The 20,773-nt window shown below is 37.4% G+C and overlaps 2 protein-coding genes across 6 annotated transcripts in view; one reads left to right on the top strand and one right to left on the bottom strand.

Annotated features, from left to right (window-relative positions):
* Positions 1 to 22: 22 nt before the first annotated feature.
* On the top strand, positions 23 to 11,296 carry LOC110449079 (uncharacterized protein C1orf53-like). Of its 5 annotated transcripts, none has more exons than XM_021495680.1 (4): positions 23 to 111; positions 3,353 to 3,889; positions 9,012 to 9,113; positions 10,873 to 11,292. In XM_021495680.1, exons 2-4 carry the CDS (start codon positions 3,473 to 3,475, stop codon positions 10,966 to 10,968), a joined length of 615 nt encoding a protein of 204 aa, XP_021351355.1. In that variant the 5' UTR covers positions 23 to 111; positions 3,353 to 3,472; the 3' UTR covers positions 10,969 to 11,292. The 5 variants fall into 5 exon arrangements, with proteins under 5 accessions (XP_021351355.1, XP_021351356.1, XP_021351358.1 ...); XM_021495681.1 differs by having other exon boundaries at positions 38 to 111; positions 3,364 to 3,889; XM_021495683.1 differs by lacking the exon at positions 23 to 111 and adding an exon at positions 1,333 to 1,383 and having other exon boundaries at positions 3,353 to 3,883; positions 10,873 to 11,296.
* Positions 11,297 to 12,429: 1,133 nt separating this feature from the next.
* LOC110449085 (transmembrane protein 2-like) overlaps positions 12,430 to 20,773 on the bottom strand; it is a 34,311-nt gene continuing 25,967 nt past the window's right edge. Inside the window, exons 19-26 of the mRNA XM_021495697.1 lie at positions 19,884 to 20,099; positions 18,988 to 19,190; positions 18,331 to 18,501; positions 17,171 to 17,330; positions 16,049 to 16,120; positions 15,671 to 15,776; positions 15,197 to 15,306; positions 12,430 to 13,932 (exon numbers count right to left, since the gene is read on the bottom strand). Of these exons, the coding sequence (XP_021351372.1) occupies positions 13,930 to 13,932; positions 15,197 to 15,306; positions 15,671 to 15,776; positions 16,049 to 16,120; positions 17,171 to 17,330; positions 18,331 to 18,501; positions 18,988 to 19,190; positions 19,884 to 20,099 (1,041 nt within the window). The 3' untranslated portion in view covers positions 12,430 to 13,929. The remainder of the gene's footprint in view (positions 13,933 to 15,196; positions 15,307 to 15,670; positions 15,777 to 16,048; positions 16,121 to 17,170; positions 17,331 to 18,330; positions 18,502 to 18,987; positions 19,191 to 19,883; positions 20,100 to 20,773) is intronic.

The raw sequence follows: 20,773 nt of genomic DNA, 5'->3' as shown, positions 1-20,773 counted from the left end.
TGACTGTTCCATGTCGTAGAGAAATTAGAAGAGGTGTTCCGAAGAAGTGTCCTCTGCTCGGAGAGGAGTTACCTGAGTGGGTGATGAGTCTGACATAGACAGGCTAACCAGGTGTGTGACCCAATCATGGTGCTTATCCATCTAACACTTACTGATTTAACCTATAGATGAAAATATGAATAAACACGTTATGCACTCTGGTATATCAAAGTAGACTAGATTAATCAATGAGTCATAAAATTAATTAAAGTTATTAACTAGGACATAGTAAATTAAAAGTGAACAACTATGAAGAAGCGTCAACAGAAGCAATGTATTATACTTACGAAAACGTCGACCACCATGAACCATAGTAAATACTTTTTTGTGCACTTTTTCAGTATGCTTAAATACACTAGGCTATTACATATTGTATCCTTTATTATCCTTTATTTCTTCGCTCCATTGTCTTAAGTGAAACATTTACTCATATGTCACTATAATTGAGTATTGATTTTTTATAATGTATACATTTCTTATGAAGTGGTAATATTTATTGAAAACTTAATTATTGAGTTCTGATATATCATTACTCACTTATAGTGACGTTGTACACTAATTTGATGTTGTTGAATCATGATTTTACATGTTAACTCGTTCACTGAGTCAATCATCTTATATATAGACTTGCTGATCAGTTAAATTACCTGATATCAATGCTCATATTGAGTCATTCTTGCAAACATATAAGCTGTTTGAGTCGATCATTATCAGAAATGTAACCCATACAGTCATTATGCTGCATGTAAATTATAACACATTGAGTGATCTTTACTCTTAACTCATTGAGTATGATTATCTTTTATAATTACCCATCAAGTCATAATATCTAATGTTATCTCATGGAGTAATTTTAGCATTAATCATTGAAATAGTCATTGTACATGTGGCTTTGTACTTGTTGAGTCATTATCTCATATATATATATAATCTCGCTCTGAAGTGAGTGACTCAGAGTTAATTATCTGATATTAATACATATATTGAGTTATTGCAAAATAAAAACTCAGTAAGTCATGGTCTTAAATGTTAATCCATGGAGTGAAATTGTCATGCATCATTAATTAATTCAAGAGTCCCTCTGTGGTACTACTAAAGGCAGTCCTATACTGTATAGGTTTGTATTGTAAGAGGCGACTAATGAGGAAACCCCTGCAGAATTGGGGAATGCTTTTGTGTCCTCTATGTACTAAATGGGGACACAAAAGCGACCAAAGTAAATCTGCTGCAATCATTGCAATATTTGGGATCTTTATCTTTCTTTCTACTTCCAGCTACATGTACCTCCGATTCCCTTGCTTGGCAACACCTCACTGCTGGCTTCAATGTTCAGCGTGCGCCCAGGTGAGGAAGGCAATGGTTTCTATCCCCATACCGGTGTAGCATGGTATTGTGAAGCATGGTGAAATGAACAGCAGTTCATATTGCCATTATGGTTATATGAACCGCCCCATGGTGAAATGAAGGGTTCCATCGATTTCTATTCTGACAAACTTTTTTCCATTCATTTTCTTTAAGTTTACTTCAACTTGATGTATTCTATCTGAAAACCACAAAAATTATGTCTGGGGTAGGGAAATCTACAATTTTTGACACCTTACATCAATTTAACAAACAATCACCATTATGGTAAAGTGACCTATCCCACCCCTACCCTCCCCAATAAAAAAATCTCCTTATACTTTTATTATTTTCATATTTAAAACAATAAATAACAAATGTTATATACTAAAGAAAGTGTAAGCAGAGAAAAGCTTATTAAATATATATACGAAAAAGGGATCATTTCACCATTATGGTAAAGTGAAGCGCCCCTGCCCCACCCCAAATTTCTCTACCCCAGACTTTATTTTTGTGATTTTCATATTCAGATATTCAAAGTGATGTAAAGTAAAGCAGATTTGGTTTAAAAAAAGTCAAATAGAAGAAAAAGTGCTAAAACCCTTCATTTCACCATTGTGGTAAAGTGAAGCGCCCCTGCCCCACCCTAAATTTTTCTACCCTTGACTTAATTTTTGTCATTTCAGATAGAATACATCAAATTGAAGTAAACTTAAAGAAAATGAATGGAAAAAATGTGTAAGAATAGAAATCATAGAAACCCTTCTTTTCACCATGGACGGTTCATATTACCAAACCATGGTTCATTTCACTATGGCCTTCATATTACCATACTACACCGGGACATACCACAGTCTTTAAAAATGGTAGTTGTTATTCCCTGCTTTACGCTCAGCATTTACGGGAAATGCAACAACTGGTTCATAGGTTGTCAGTATAATGTGACGGGACGAAATGCTGTGCTGGGTGCCTTTGGCATGGCATTTTAGTGAGATAGCACAATAATTGAAGTCAACATCAGATTCATGCTATTGCAAGAAGGCAAGCACACCAACATACCTGCTGTATCCTGCACACACACACATGCAAGCACGCATACACTACACACATGGAGGCACATCCTTAAACTACCTGAGCTGTTAATAGGTAATTAAATAAAATAAAACCAAACCAAACCTGTAGCTTTGAACTCTGTCCATCCATCTGTCAGTCTGTGCATGACATTTTTTGGGGAATATCTCATTCTTTGACACCAAAAATTACAGAATTCTCATGCTCAAACTCAAAATCTGTGCTCAAACACAGTTTCTTGTTTTGAAAATCTATACACAAAAACAATCTCATTTTGTCAGTGATTTGGAGGACAGTTGGAGACAATTGAAGTCAAATACCGTTTTCAATATTTACACTTCAAGTTTTGACCATGTCACATGTTTTAAGCGAGTTACAAGAAAGTTAACTTGAGCACTGAATCCATGCTTGAGCACAAGAATGGTTTCATGAATATGGGCCCTGGTCTTGACCATATAATTATTTTTAAAATTTCCAAGTGTTATTTTCATTCTTACAGCAAAGTATTAAAAATCTAATAATATATGATTTTTTTTTTTTATTAAATTTGTGAATTTATGTACATTATTGTGATTACTCCTTGAGTCATTTTACTTTTAAGTATTTATCATTTGTCATCATCATTGGTATTGAAAAAAACGCTTTCGTGCTCAAACTCAGATTCTGTGTTCATGATCAAGTCCAAGTTCTTGTGATAAAGTAATGTTTAAAAATCCCAAATATATCATAATTCTCTCTTTCCATTATGCTTTCCAGCCCAAGGAAGGATGTCCATAGGTTGCAAGAAAATGAGTTTCAGTCCATATTTTGGGTTTGAGAATGAGAATGGCTTTAAGGTTATGAAGTGAGATTTTACTTAATTTTCTGACTGAGTAAGCTGAGACATATTATTTTCTTCTAGTATTATTGCAGAGATTAGAAGAGAAGTTGCCAACATAGATGTGTGTCACAGACTATCTACACAACAGACACCTGGGGATTTCCTTCAGCTCTCACGGGATCAGCTCTTCCTCCAGGGAGTATGACTCTGGTCATGATGAAACTCTTTCCTGTACGTACATTCTGTCCTGGAATCAAGTCCATAACATCAAGAGTGTCTAGTATCGCCTGGATGTTCTCTTTCAAACAAAAAACAGTATGTGATAAAGGACATGGTACCAGCAGTCATAAAAACGAACTTGGCATCGTCAATAAAAATGTGAATAGGGCATGTAGTATCCAATTTGTACGAAATAGTGGATCATTCCTTGGTGTTCCTATCAACAGAGTGGTGGTTTGTGGACACAGAGTTGGAGAGCTCACTCAATGTCCTATCCGGTTATTCAGCGCGGTATCATCAGAAGGAGAAAGTGACATGACGTGGGAGGAGTTGGTGGATTACAGCAGGTTGTCTCCCCAGGAAAGGAACACGCATGAGCGTCACAAGAAAGCAGTGAGGGTAAAACCACTGAAGTTTTGTTCAGTACATAGGCACTTGACGCTTTGTTATGTCAGATTATTTTTTTTATATAAGGAATTTTTTTTTTTTCAAAATTATTATCTGAGAATTATCTGAATAAAAAAAAAATGACATTTTTTTTTTTTTTTAAATGTACATGATTCGAACCAATGATTCATTGGTTGGAATGCATGTACATTATTATAAATTTCTTTTTTTATTCAGATAATTCTCAGATAATAATTTCGATTTTTTTTTTTTAATCTGACATAACAAAGCGTCATGTGCCTATGTTCAGTATAATGTCTTTAAACTTGACAGTTTAATATATGATGATTTACGAAATTATCCTCTGGATCTTGAAGTCACCATTATAATTCCTCTTAATCAGCTTAACATTTAACTATATTACAATAGTGGTATCCTCTCTACCAGACTAATTGATTAACATAACAACTTAAATCATGTCATCACTCCCTGCTACATGTCACATCCATTCCCTAAGGTAAAATAGAAAGCAACCTACAATAGCATCAGATAGATCTGTGTTTTCAGCTTTCAACAGACGAGATTAATGTTTCCTATCTTGAAAAACAGTTCAATTTTAAGATTTTGTATGCTTACAATGTGGGTAAATCTGAAGGTAGGAAAGCCAGAAAAAAAACAAAATTTTTGGTTGATTGGGAATCTCCAGGATTTTCGTTTGATTTTGGTGTCAAATATAGAGTTAATTGATTCCACAACGTGAGTATATTACAACATGTTAAAGTCCATATTAGTAAAGTTGAACAAAAAACCTAACAAGTATAAATTGTATGCTGAGCCAATATATCGTTTCTAGAAATTGTTATAGAGACAAAGTATTCACAAGAACAGCATCTGTACTCGGAGTAGTTTCAAGAAAAAACCCAGAACTGATGAGACTTTAAAACACCAGGAAAGACCTCATAAATGTCCACAAAACATGGAGGCAAAACTAGGAGCTGTAGAATGTTAAGTGTTTGCTACACTAACTGTGACACCTGTCACGATAGTTCCAATTACATCAAGGGACACTGGTAGGTCTACAACGATCGCAAGACACAATGAACAAGTATTTAACCTTATTTATGTTAGATAATTGAGCAGGTCAACAACGACCTCAGGACACATTGCACAAATCTTTATTCATGGTAGACACTGAAACTGGTCACAAACGATCACAAGACACATTGAACAAATCTTTATTTATGGTAGACACTGAAACAGGTTACACACGACCACAAGACACAGTTAGCAAATCTATATTCATGGTAGACACTGAAACAGGTCACACACGACCACAAGACACAGTTAACAAATCTATATTCATGGTAGACACTGAAACAGGTTACACACGACCACAAGACACAGTTAGCAAATCTATATTCATGATAGACACTGAAACAGGTCACACACGACCACAAGACACAATTTACAAATCTATATTCATGGTAGACAATGAAACAGGTCACACACGACCACAAGACACAGTTAACAAATCTGTATTCATGGTAGTCTGAAACAGGTCACCAAAAGACCTCAAGACACATTGACCAGTTTTAAGTCTTCGTAAACACTGGGACAGATCACCAACGATTACAAGACACCGTAAACAAATCTTTATTCATGGTAGTCTGAAACAGGTCACCAAACGACCTCAAGACACAGTGAACACGTCTTTATTCATGATTGAAAAAAAAATATTATTGGGAAAAAAGTAAAACAAATTTAGTCATAATGAGAACCTTTAAATTCCTGAAAGGTAGACTAAACCTCTCGCGTGGAAACTCTTGACCGCGTATTCTATTTTTATAGGGAACCTGCTTATGTTGACTATATTAGTTTACCGGACGCATATACCCAGAAAAGCTTAATACTTGGAACATATTTTGATTGGAGTGACTCAACTGATACATTGTATGTAACATCCAAAAGCAACAGACCGATGTGACCGATGAATTAAAGCAAATGTGCCTATTGCGCATGCTCGACTCAGATCAAGTCCCAAGGATTTCATTTTGATATACCAATCCATTTTTTCTAAACCAAAAGTATATATAAATATTTTTATGAAAGAGGTTTTTTTTGCTGAACTTAACGGAAAGTAATTCAACTTACAATGCGTAGTGAAATGGGAACCAGAACTGTGCGCTACTTCTAACCGTGTTTTGTATTCTTAGGATGGTGAATTTATAGACGGGCTTTAAAGAAATGAGATACTTTTCTTTCAATGTCGCAATAGGATACTTGATGATTTCCATCGCATTTAAGGAACATCGATAATCGGTATGCGTTTCATTTATACTCCAAAACGTGAAATTGAAGATACCACATAACACAGCCTCCTTTTGTTAAACTTTATCTCTTGATCTGTACCTTCAGCATGCCATTACTAGTAATGGTTATCTCACTACCAAACTATACGAGAGGCAATATTTACGTTGATGAAATTTTGTCGAAGTCATATTTACCTGATGAGCGCGAAACAGATGTCACAGTCTACCATGATTAAAAACTTGTTCGCTATGACTTAGAACATTGGTGATCTACATACTTAACAGGTTTAACAGCAGACATAGGGATGTCACATGAGCAGGAAACGCTCCCCCTTCCGGAGTATCTGGTGCCGTCCTCTATTTTGGTTGAGGTTTATGACATCGTTACCTTTGTTTTGGCGTCTCCTCAGTTCTTGCTCTTGTCTTTTTGTATTGACTTATTGTCAACATGTATTTCTTTTATAATCACGGTGTTGTAAATTTTAATTTACTGAACTATCATGTAATTGAAGTTACCATGTTTATATTCAAGTTTTGTAGTTAGACGAGCATTATTGCAATCTTATTGGTAAATGTCAAACGATTTGTAACGCCATGACCGTTATTGTCATCATGTAGGTAAATGTCAAGAAATGAAGTCAATAACTCACAATATCTTTGTGTCCTGAAAGGTAAATGAGATGCAAAATATTACTAGAAATACGTAGTAAGGAATCATTTGTAATCCGTTGTCGATGCAGAAAACAAGACAAAACAAACGTTTTACTGCATAATGCGGCTATTTCGTCCATTAAGGACTTATCCGTGATGCTGAAGGAGTTATTTCTAAGGTCATCCAAATTGAGCTGTTGAAGCGATTGCTTGTAGTATAAAAGCGTGGGAGCGATGGGCTTAGAATAGCTGTAAGAAATGATTTTAGTCCTTTTAATATCTGAAATACGGCGGTATGTTATCTTCGACGTTTGATGTAGGACATTACTGGTGTTAATGACATCTATTCCCTTGTTCGCTTATTCGATTTTCATAAAATCCGAGTTACCTGAGAGTTGTGACTATTCGCAAGAACTGGCTTAAAGAGTCGAATTTGTGCCACATCTTCAATGAGTTTATGAAGATCTCAAGCTAGTTTCCAAATATCATCAGGAACAGTTATAATAAATCCTCTTGTCATGTTTGAAATACATTTACCTACATTTATACAGTGTAGTTCGAATATGTTGGACAATGATGCAGTGGTTTCTCTAGTGTTTCCATAAGGCCTTCAAACGTATTCTGTTTCGGAACTGCCTTGGTAGTGTTATATAGTGACAATGCAGAGCAAATGTAAATATATCAATGTACAATATTTCATATACATTTCTTCTCTGGAGTGAACAAAGACATCAAATTAGTATGACTGCATCCTGGACTTGACATTTTTTTTACTGAGTTCACAAGGTCATTGCATCCATGTGGCACAGCCATGCAAAACTGTCTTGTATAATGCTACTCCCGTTGTCTACGGTACGGGGTTATAAGTGTAGGGATGTTAATTGAATTATACAGTTTAAATACGGACGGTCATTGAGAAAGTTTAATGTTCACGATGGTTGAACTGCTTATATCAACATTGATTTTCTCCAGTTACTTGCTGAACGATGACCATTCACTCGGTATGGTAATTGTCTGTTCCCTCCAGTTACTTGCTGAACGATGACCATTCACTCACTATGGTACTTGTCTGTTTCACCAAGTGCAGTGTACACTATACTTATCACTGACATGACTTACTCCAGTTCCCTCACTACAAAAATATTAATCCAGAAGATTTAAACCGCTCTGTAGTCCATTGATAGGCTGTGGATGTATCGTAGCCTTGTAACGGGAGTGTGTTCTGGCTCCGTTAACATGACATATACCAGTAAGTACAAATCAGTGGTAGTCAGAAGATTTAATTTTATAACGTTTTAAATGGTTTCATAGACCCATTTTGTTTTCTGTATATGACATATGTTTCGGAAGACTTTTGGTATTTTATTTTCATTGTTTTTGTTTATTTTTATTCTTTTAAACTTGAGTAGCACTGATGAGTCAGTCCTTCATGGACGGAATTACCATATGGGGTTTTAAAATAATTCTTTGTTTGGCTTTCCGCAACTGGCAACATGCTTTTCAAGTATTGTTTCTAGTTATTATTATACATCATAAATATTTTAATACAACGTACAAATCATATTAATATACTGTACGAATAAATGGATAACCATGGAAAGCATCGATAGACTGTAATGATAGACTACGAATATGTATCGATATACCTACACATATAACGAGAGGTATGCTGTTAGATTATAAATGTAGTATTATTGACGTACCATGATCCTCAGATTACTGCATTTACTAGAGGTTCCATGGCTAGTGAGAGACTCGGGTTCAGGCTTTTTATACTGGGTGATGTCTTTGACAAGTTCTAGATCCATACCGGAGGGAACCAGAGAGTTTAATCCGTTTCGTCACACTTTGTCTCGAGCATATCTCCTGTACTATCTAACCTAAAATTTCAATATTTTTTGTACCTTTGCAAATACATTTTGGGATGACAACGTTGTGTAAAAAAGGTAACTAGGACGTTTTGTTCCAACGTATATTCGAAAATGTGAAGGTTTCTCTATTTCGGTCCACTGCTTTTTCGTATCGGCTTTGTGATTCTGTTCAAATGTATTAGTGTTACTGTATGCTTTTTTGTTTGTTCCAGATCTGCTTGAAATAGAAAACATATGATTACTTGTTGTAGTCGAAATCAATATAAACGGTTATAAATGGGATATTGTTTGATGTGTGTTTAGGAGAAGCAATCATTCTACGCTGATCCGATGACTGGTTACCAAGTGATGACAAGATACGGCCACCTAAAAAGAGGCGACTGCTGTGGCAACGCCTGCAGACATGTAAGTCGCCCAGTAGTTGGGCATTGTAATACAGGGAGTGGCTGTACAGACATAACCCCTCACAATAAGCTAACATAGTGGAGTACTGTAATACAGGTAGTGGCTGTACAGGCATAGCCCGTCACAATAAGCTAACATAGTGGAGCATTGTAATACAGGTAGTGGCTGTACAGGCATAGCCCCTCACAATAAGCTAACATAGTGGAGCATTGTAATACAGGTAGTGGCTGTACAGGCATAGCCCGTCACAATAAGCTAACACAGTGGAGCATTGTAATACAGGTAGTGGCTGTACAGGCATAGCCCCTCACAATAAGCTAACATAGTGGAGCATTGTAATACAGGTAGTGGCTGTACAGGCATAGCCCGTCACAATAAGCTAACACAGTGGAGCATTGTAATACAGGTGGTGGCTGTACAGGCATAGCCCCTCACAATAAGCTAACATAGTGGAGTACTGTAATACAAGTGGTGGCTGTACAGGCATAACCCGTCACAATAAGCTAACATAGTGGGGTACTGTAATACAGGTAGTGGCTGTACAGGCATAGCCCGTCACAATAAGCTAACACAGTGGAGCATTGTGATACAGGTGGTGGCTGTACAGGCATAACCCCTCACAATAAGCTAACATAGTGGAGTACTGTAATACAGGTAGTGGCTGTACAGGCATAGCCCGTCACAATAAGCTAACATAGTGGAGCATTGTAATACAGGTAGTGGCTGTACAGGCATAGCCCGTCACAATAAGCTAACACAGTGGAGCATTGTAATACAGGTGGTGGCTGTACAGGCATAACCCCTCACAATAAGCTAACATAGTGGAGTACTGTAATACAAGTGGTGGCTGTACAGGCATAACCCGTCACAATAAGCTAACATAGTGGGGTACTGTAATACAGGTAGTGGCTGTACAGGCATAGCCCGTCACAATAAGCTAACACAGTGGAGCATTGTGATACAGGTGGTGGCTGTACAGGCATAACCCCTCACAATAAGCTAACATAGTGGAGTACTGTAACACAGGTAGTGGCTGTACAGGCATAACCCGTCACAATAAGCTAACATAGTGGAGCATTGTAATACAGGTAGTGACTGTGGTGGCATAGCCCGTCACAATAAGCTAACAGTGGGGTACTGTAATACAGGTAGTGGCTGTACAGGCATAACCCGTCACAATAAGCTAACATAGTGGGGTACTGTAATACAGGTAGTGACTGGTGGCATAACGCCTCACAATAAGCTAACAGGCATAACCCGTCAAATACAGGTAGTGACTGGTGGCATAACGCCTCACAATAAGCTAACATAGTGGACAATAAGCTAACATAGTGGAGTACTGTAATACAAGTGGTGGCTGTATAGGCATAACCCGTCACAATAAGCTAACATAGTGGGGTACTGTAATACAGGTAGTGACTGTGATGGCATAGCCCCTCACAATAAGCTAACATAGTGGAGCTTTGTAATACGTAGAGTGGCTATAGGCATAGACCATCATAACAAGCTAACCGAGAAACATTCTGTAGGGGTTAAGTTACGTCATCAAACGACAGTCTGTAGGGGTTAAGTTAGGTCATCAAACGACAGTCTGTAGGGGTTAAGTTAGGTCATCAAACGACAGTCTGTAGGGGGTTGTCACACAACCGGTTTACTCTGATTAGTCAGTCTATGAAGGCTAAGTTAAAAATCTGTTAGTTGTGTTTGCAAATGAAATGTCCCTATTGACATTGTAAAGATCTGTATTCTATCATTGCAGTGCCCCTATCAACATAAACGTGTTGCTGAGGAGGACAAAAAGATGATATTTAACTCAGCATTCTTTGTCCGAAGTGGAGAGTTTCAAGACACGTGATCAGTGATTCGTGTGCTAATGAATTGTTTTTTTTTTATATTGATTTATGGATATATGGGACGTGTACCAATGTAATGATGAAAACAAAACTATTGATATTCTTGTTATATCTGCTGTCAAGTCCATTATATATGATAGGCCATATACTTCTTAACAGGGAGAACAATGATATAAGCATAGCCAATTGTCTTATCCTTTTGTTAGCATATTTATTATTTTGTCTGTTTTATCTTTATGAACATTAAAATATTTTGAAATTGATTGAACGTGAGCATGTGTTACGTGTACCTACAGCATGTAGAATAGTCCACGGATTATATATTTGTATATATGTATGAACGTGTGTATAAAGTAATATACATTGTTTTCAAACATAATTTGTTTTCCAATGTTACGTCTCAAAATGATAAAATACAAGAGTCATGTACACTAGAGTAGGCTAATTCGATTCGAAACTCTAATTAGATATGAGAAATAAATAAATATAGCATATGTATGTGTGCTATTCAGTACAAAGTGACATATATATGTGTGATATTCAGTACAGAGTAACATATATATGTGTGATATTCAGTACAAAGTAACATATGTGTGATATTTAGTACAAAGTAGCATGTGTGATATTCAGTACAAAGTAACATGTGTTATATTCAGTACAAAGTAACATATATATGTTTGATATTCAGTACAAAGTAACATATGTGTGATATTCAGTACAAAGTAGCATGTGTGATATTCAGTACAAAGTAACATATGTGTGATATTCAGTACAAAGTAACATATTATTGAACCATTCTCGCGGGGGGCGATTAGTAAAACCGTAAGAATATTTGCAGCCAAAAGATTATGTAAAAAGACGGCAAGCGTAATAACAACATACGTTCTGCTTTTTGGCGGACTTATTAAGCGATTCTAGCCTAGGAGATATTCACAAATCTCTGTTTCGACATTATTCAGAGCGTACGCTTTATGTCTTTGATCTTTGAAATCTACATTTAGTACACGTTTATTCTTGTGCTGACACACCAACTTTCCAGTGACTGAATGAATGTTTGGAAACGGCGAAGAACATCTAATATACAATTCACATTGAGTTAACTAATATACATGTTTGTCGTGAAGTTTATACGCATGAAAAAGTCCTACTCATTTATTCTATGTAACAGTTTTTCTAGCAGTCGACATTAAGTTTTTGTCTGATCCTATGACGTAATCACATAAAGAAAATGTTCGGTTTTACTGAGGTCTAATCATCTTAAATAACACAAGAACTCTGTAAATACTGAGAAATATTTTGGCAATACAGGTTCAAATTCTGCTTCATTCTTTTAAAAAAAATTGTCAGAAGCAATTTACTAACCAGGTGAAATCTGTCGTGTTTGATTTGGTTCCGTTTGTTGAATGTAAATTCCAAATTTTAAGTTGTGTTGACGCTGGATGAAAAAAGGAATGAAAAAATGATTACCGTGCAAGAAAAGTTTATTTTATGTTACTCAACGCTAACGATTGTGTCCTGTTCCGCTGGAACGTCTGTCGTGATATGTAAGATGACTGGTATTGTGTCGTGTTCTGCTGGAACGTCTGTCGTGATATGTAAGATGACTGGTATTGTGTCCTGTTCCGCTGGAACGTCTGTCGTGATATGTAAGATGACTGGTATTGTGTCGTGTTCCGCTGGAACGTCTGTCGTGATATGTAAGATGACTGGTATTGTGTCGTGTTCCGCTGGAACGTCTGTCGTGATATGTAAGATGACTGGTATTGTGTCGTGTTCCGCTGGAACGTCTGTCGTGATATGTAAGATGACTGGTATTGTGTCGTGTTCCGCTGGAACGTCTGTCGTGATATGTAAGATGACTGGTATTGTGTCGTGTTCCGCTGGAACGTCTGTCGTGATATGTAAGATGACTGGTATTGTGTCGTGTTCCGCTGGAACGTCTGTCGTGATATGTAAGATGACTGGTATTGTGTCGTGTTCCGCTGGAACGTCTGTCGTGATATGTAAGATGACTGGTATTGTGTCGTGTTCCGCTGGAACGTCTGTCGTGATATGTAAGATGACTGGTATTGTGTCGTGTTCCGCTGGAACGTCTGTCGTGATATGTAAGATGACTGGTATTGTGTCGTGTTCCGCTGGAACGTCTGTCGTGATATGTAAGATGACTGGTATTGTGTCGTGTTCCGCTGGAACGTCTGTCGTGATATGTAAGATGACTGGTATTGTGTCGTGTTCCGCTGGAACGTCTGTCGTGATATGTAAGATGACTGGTATTGTGTCGTGTTCCGCTGGAACGTCTGTCGTGATATGTAAGATGACTGGTATTGTGTCGTGTTCCGCTGGAACGTCTGTCGTGATATGTAAGATGACTGGTATTGTGTCGTGTTCCGCTGGAACGTCTGTCGTGATATGTAAGATGACTGGTATTGTGTCGTGTTCCGCTGGAACGTCTGTCGTGATATGTAAGATGACTGGTATTGTGTCGTGTTCCGCTGGAACGTCTGTCGTGATATGTAAGATGACTGGTATTGTGTCGTGTTCCGCTGGAACGTCTGTCGTGATATGTAAGATGACTGGTATTGTGTCGTGTTCCGCTGGAACGTCTGTCGTGATATGTAAGATGACTGGTATTGTGTCGTGTTCCGCTGGAACGTCTGTCGTGATATGTAAGATGACTGGTATTGTGTCGTGTTCCGCTGGAACGTCTGTCGTGATATGTAAGATGACTGGTATTGTGTCGTGTTCCGCTGGAACGTCTGTCGTGATATGTAAGATGACTGGTATTGTGTCGTGTTCCGCTGGAACGTCTGTCGTGATATGTAAGATGACTGGTATTGTGTCGTGTTCTGCTGGAACGTCTGTCGTGATATGTAAGATGACTGGTATTGTGTCGTGTTCTGCTGGAACGTCTGTCGTGATATGCAAGATGACTGGGATTTGAGGCTACATCTGGCAGCAAGTTATCACTGAAAATAAAAGAATTCCATACTTTATCATAATGTTTTCGATACAGAACAATCATCCATTTAACAAGAAGTGAAAAGGATGACAAATCCTGTGTACCCTTTTTATGTGTATAAATCTGAGCTTCCGAGTCAGTTGAAAATAAACAAATATTGCCACACTAATAAAACAAATACAAACTTTCTCTTTAAAGACATAGCGTTTTGCATACTTACATGTTTTACAACACGTGCTGATTGTACAAAAATCCATTTGTTTTACTAATGAAGATATTTGTTTTCGTTTCTCATATGAAGAACTTTACATAGACTTAATACCTATCTACAGATGGCGTGTTTTCAGAATCAATAGACGGACGTACTAGATATTCTTTTATGTTACTTTTGTTGATAACTTGCAATACAGATTCACTTCAAATTTCATATTTAACAAGAGGCCCATCGATCCTTAATCGCTCACCTGGTTTAACATGACTACCGTTGAACAAATATGAGCACATGAATTGTCAGAAAATCAGAGGCGATGGTGTTCTGTATGAAGCCAAACAATAGCAGCACTTGTGCAGGGCTATGCTACCGTTTGTGCAGGGCTATGATACCGTTTGTGCAGGGCTATGATACCGTTTGTGCAGGGCTATGATACCGTTTGTGCAGGGCTGTGATACCGTTTGTGCAGGGCTATGATGCCGTTTGTGCCACGTCTAATCCAATCTGACATGTAGAACTGGAGAAGACGTTGCAAATGTGTCAGCCAAGAAGCCATGGTGGCAATAGTGGATTCCGAAACGAGCTTAAACTAACAAGAATTGTTCAGGACCTCGAGACAAATCAAATTTGACAAAAGAAGAAATGACGAGTAGTGGAAAAGAATTCGAAAATTTGTTGGCTTATCAAAAACCATGGCAACCATATTTGATTAAGAATGAAGCCAAAAAATAATGACACTTGTTCAGAGCCGTGATACCATTTTTTGTACCATGTCGGATCCAAATCTGACAGAAATTGAAAAGTCGAAAATGTGTCAGTAAATCAGAGGCTATAGCGGCCATATTGGATTCCGAAAAGCGCCGAAAAATAACATTTGTTCAGGACTATGAGACCGACATCAGTGCTAAATCTGATCAAAATCTGACAAGTAGAACTGGAGAAGAAGTCCTTTAATGAAAAAAATGACCGATCGACGAATGGACGGACGGACAACGGATGCCGCGCCTTGGTAATCGCTAACAAACCACACCGCACTTAAGCAATATCTTTATGCTTGAACCTTGGTGGTGCAATCCATCTCCTCGCTGCTGGGACCCTGACAAGGGGCGCCTCCGTTCCTGGGAATGGGCTGGTCACATGTCCGGGTCCTGAATCTCACCATCACGCTACCTGTAGGGATGATATTGAATCAAACCAGCAATTTGATGATACAGTTGATTCGTCTTAGTATTGACTGAAGTGACTTAAATTATTGAACATTCACATCTGGTTAAACGTTTGAATTAAAATTTGAAATAAAACTAAAAAAATGTGAAACCTTTCATCAGTTTATTACATTAATCCTGTACAATAAGATGGAAAAAGAAGAAGATTGGTTCTTGTGAATTAGAACTGATAATGCTTAAACAGCGTTATTCTCCTACGCAACACCTATATTTCTGTAATGTTTAAATATGTGTCATAGGTACTAAATCGTTGCATCCCGATGTCAACCGATGTGATTTTGCCACCTAGCCAATCAGAAACCTCGTACCTGCACAGGCCGGCACTTTACACGCGGACCATTCCGTCCAGCCGCTGTATCCTCCATTCTGTGGCATACGACTGCTGAAAGGAATCTGGCCACCTGCTCCCCAGTCCTAAAAGTGCAAATCACTCAAACATTGGAAGGTCGTACACAAATCAGAATCTATTATCATTCATTACAGGTGGCGCATTAAAGATTTTCCCTTTCTTTCGCGTTAAAATGTCAGTCACAATTGGCCATTAAAGGAGGAGCCTCTTTATCATCAACTGAGTGCAGTTATGTACCTTAATTGTAACAACGTGCGTTACATTTCAATTCCATGTAGTACTAAAAAAGAGTAAAAATAACTTAACATTATTATTATTGAAGTTGATTATCGTTTACCGTTTCAGGGCCAGAATATGATGTGTCGAATGAAAGACTTCCGTCCGCCACTGCTTTTGGAGCGTGAGTAACCTAAAATACGTAATGATAATTACAAAAAGATTATCGATACATAGCTACTGTAGTCAAGTAATAAATTACGACCTCCTTCCCATTGACAGGTAAACTGCAAACAGCATAGTATGACTGGTGGTAAAATGAAAAAATAACGTGTAAAAGTTCAGTTTGAATAATTGAAATACAAATATTTTGACACAAAAGATAATTAAAGCTTAACATATAATAATATCGTTGGTCAAATGTAAATTTCGAAATGACGAACTGACATATTGATCCAGTATATGGCCGGATTGCTACGGTACATCATATGTGATAAGCATCCTTTAAGATACATAAGTAATGCAAGTTAAGTTGATGTATGACAAGAAGTTACTTGGTAAGTGACCTTAACCAGTCTTCTTAACCAAAGTGCAGATGGGGCCTAACCTCAACCAAACTTCTTAACCTGGTCAGTAAAGCGGAAAATGTAGGTCAGAAGCAGCATCCGAAGCATCGCATGTGATAAGTATCCTTAGATACTTAAGCCATGCAAGTTTAGTTGATGTACAGCAAGTAGTTACTTGGTAAGTGACCTTAACCAAACTTCTTAACCTGGTCAGTCAAGCGGAAAATGTAGGTCAGAACCAGCATCGGAAGCTTTGCATGTGATAAGCATCCTTAGATACATAAGCCATGCAAGTTTACAAGAGAAAACTGAAGTCGGGTGCCGATGCTCTGGAAGGGGAAGTTTAAACACATCTAGCACCCATCATTACGCCGGCGATATACAGGCCGATGTTTTTCTTATTATTGTAGCCACCCTGGTTCTCGCTTTGAGGACATTTGAATGGCGGTTGTCGGAGTTAAGGAAAAAGACGATTCTGTTACACCTAGTATTATTCTCTTATGTACCTTTTCACGAGTCTCCATGCAAATATTTATTTCGCCATGGTTTTATCGATTACGGTTTTGACGACACTTGGGTGTTCTCTTGTTGATTGTTAAACTCCTGTTTCTAAAACTCGGTAAGAAAATATGGAAAGTACCAGGAAACCCGTTGATGTAGCTAGATATACGACTAACCTGAGAGGGTGGAGTGGGCGTGTCCCGCGCACTGCAGTCTCCGTCGTTCCGGTCTCCTCCAGTAACGTACACCAAGAGGGACACACACTTGTCTCCTACACAGGTAGCCGTGTCCCCGTCCTCAACGGCCTCTAACGACCGCAACATGACGTATAGCATCCTACCACAATAGGATACAAATAACAGGTTAGCATACAACTTGGTCCCACACACACACATATATAAATTATGGCAAGCCAACTTAACATTTATTCAAGGAGCAATGTCGATCCTGTATTTCATCGAATTATATAAGATTTCTTATATAGCATATGAGATATCTTATATACTATATAAGATATCTCATATAGTATATGAGATATCTTATATAGTATATGAGATATCTTATATAATATATAAGATATCTTATATACTATAAGAGATATCTTATATAGAAATTAAATAAGATGCTATATAAGATATCTTATATCGTATATAAGATATCTTATATCGTATATAAGATATCTCATATAGTATATGACATATCTTATATAGTATATGAGATATCTTATATAATATATAAGATATCTTATATACTATAAGAGATATCTTATATAGAAATTAAATAAGATGCTATATAAGATATCTTATATATTATATAAGATATCTCATATACTATATAAGATATGTCATATACTATATGAGATATCTTATATACGATATAAGATATCTTATATACGATATAAGATATCTTATATACGATATAAGATATCTTATATAGCATCTTATTTAATTTCTATATAAGATATCTCTTATAGTATATAAGATATCTTATATATTATATAAGATATCTCATATACTATATAAGATATGTCATATACTATATGAGATATCTTATATACGATATAAGATATCTTATATAGTATATAAGATATCTAATATAATTCGATGAAATACAGGATCGACATTGCTCCTTGAATAAATGTTAAGTTAGCTTGCCATAATAAATATCCAAATTTAACGTACTCCACAGCTCAAAACAAACAACCAAACAAATTGACAAATGCTTATATAATTATTGATAGAAGTCCGTGAACACCAGTCATACAGACATCACTATTCTCGTACTAACGGGGTATCATACACTCAGTCCTACAGACTTTGTTACCGGTATACCGTACCCCGTGGCTTTGTTGTGGTAGTACTTCCCGCCCTCAGTGTCCTGGTCTATCTCGTGCACGCTGTTCACCTCTGTCCATGAGTCCAGCGTGAGTGCCCGTTTAGGATAGTAAGACTTCAGCGAGAAGGTCGCATCCAGGGGCAGACACAGGCCAACGCGAACTGGGTAGTCTCTTTAAAAATAAAGAATAACAGCATTTCATCATCGGTAAACGTACAAAAAGTTCAGCTGAAACATAAAAAGGAACGGGAAGACATCATAAACTATCACGATAATATCCGGTTCGAGATGATGCTCTGGGAAGGTGTTTTCCTGACCCTTAAGTGGTACCCATCGAGATGTCTCCCTAACCCTAACCCTAACCCTAACCCCACGATGTCTGCTACCAACGATCTAAATCAAAATGAACCTATCGATTCAGACACTGAAAACTGATATAGATAGAAATTGCCAATCGGTTCAGACACTGAAAAAACTCATATTGATAGAAATTGCATTCTATGCATCATCCTGAAACCCTGTCTGAATCTGTTCAGTTACCAACTCTACCAATTATACTGTATTCCTCTGCATGGATACTGTTAAGTTACTTTTCAGTTCCGTGTACCCGGTAAGGATACTCACTTTTCAGTTCCGTGTAACCGGTAAGGATACTCACTTTTCAAGTCCCCACGCTCTGACGAGGAACTCTGCGGGCACAACATCTGGCCAGTGGAGTGAGTAGCTGAACTGCCCTCCAGTAATGAGTGAAAAGTGAACAACCTTGGTACCATCAATCTTTCGAGGACTGTCAGGAATATCGTCACGTGACACAAACGGAACACTGTTGAGGTCACCTGCTGACCGCGGAACTACCTGCATCTGTCAGAAAGTAAAGTGGTACAGTTAGTTACCAGTATCTTCATTACAGTGTCCGACAAATCATTGACTAGAAAATAATTTGGTCTATCAATGTATAGACCGAAAACTTAATTGCAGTCTTTACAGAAACCGTATAAACCTCGAACCGGGTCTTATTAAGACTGCACTTCGGATAAAGGCTTCTGCATCAATAGACCAATTTATCATCTGGTCAAATTCTTATAAGTTCATTTTAAAACCGGAAAGGACAATTTCTCTCCACAAAAGTGTCTTTTTAAAAAATGTTCAACCATACTATTTTTTGTGAATTGCGCTATGATTTTTTATGTTGATAAATCTAATCCTGTGTTTGAAATCTTCCGCGCGGTTGCAATGACGAGCCAATTTAGTCGAAACTTCCTAAGGGCTCCTTAACCCTCTCAGATAACAACACTGACAAGGCCTTACTAGTCGTCAGGAACATTTTTCATACCATCTGTTCTAAAAACGAGTAAAACGTTCCGACTCCCAATGTCAAAAGACAAGTTTCAGACGATCATTTCAGTTTGAAAGACGACTTCATTTTTGTGTGTGAAAAAGAAGTACTTTGTGTACGACACATTAAAATATGTTCACATATTATCAATCTTCCACTTGATATATTGTAAACACTTACCAATATGTTAAGATTATTTAAATTATCATTCGAAATACCTTCATGTACTTGAAGGGACATATTGCCAGGTTCCAGTTTGGTCTAAAACTACAGTCAGATGTGGTAAGAAACTGATCAGATCTGACCACAGAACTGCCAGGTACTGTCGTCACCGACCCATCAGCGTCACGGAACACTGCTTCTATGTCACCGTCAAGGTCGTCAAATCCAGGTATACTACTGTTACCGTCATACACACGGTTACCTGTTAATTCCTGTGGATACAAGACAACGAATCATAACAAATGGCACGCTACTGTAAACGTCATACACACGATTACCTGTTAATTCCTGTGGATACAAGACAACGAATCATAACAAACTGTTATGGCACGCTACTGTAAACGTCATACACACGGTTACCTGTTCCTGTAGGAGTAATGCAAGGGTATATTAAAACAGTTTCACAATACTGCAATCGTCAAACACACAGTTATCTGTTGTTTCCTGTGGATACAAGACAAGGGTATTCAAAACATTGGAACAATAATGCTGTTGATGTTTAAACACTACATGAGATCTTTTGTTGAGATAAGGCTAGGGTAACTTAAACATTGGTACATTATTTCTACCATACCATACATAGTTACCCGTTGTTTCTTGTAAGGACAAAAATACATTACAAAATTAGTACACTAATCCTACCGTCGGACACACGGGTATCAGCATAAAAAAGACATGAAAAATACAATGCTGTACGTTTCCGTTGCACGGAGGGAAATCACTGTAACATACTGCTGGATATTCATAATACAGTCAAACATTGAGTCGTATTTGACAAGAATACTAAGATATGTATATTATACGGTTTATATTCTAGTAGCATGTAATTCAGCATTTTTTTATTCGCTTCGATATAAAGTACGCTTATACTTACCTGATATGATAT

Source organism: Mizuhopecten yessoensis, unplaced genomic scaffold, assembly GCF_002113885.1.
Source record: "Mizuhopecten yessoensis strain PY_sf001 unplaced genomic scaffold, ASM211388v2 scaffold4481, whole genome shotgun sequence".
In the NCBI taxonomy this organism is placed as follows: Eukaryota; Metazoa; Mollusca; class Bivalvia; order Pectinida; family Pectinidae; genus Mizuhopecten; species Mizuhopecten yessoensis.
The sequence above is the reverse complement of the archived record's forward strand: the minus strand, read 5'-3'. Positions and strand labels throughout refer to the sequence as shown.

Coding starts and splice junctions, on each gene's coding strand:
- LOC110449079 (XM_021495680.1), top strand. CDS start 3,473: ATGACTCTGGTCATGATGAAACTCTTTCCTGTACGTACATTCTGTCCT. Junction 3,890..9,011: donor GTCACAAGAAAGCAGTGAGG/GTAAAACCACTG, acceptor ATGTGTGTTTAG/GAGAAGCAATCATTCTACGC. Junction 9,114..10,872: donor GTGGCAACGCCTGCAGACAT/GTAAGTCGCCCA, acceptor CTATCATTGCAG/TGCCCCTATCAACATAAACG.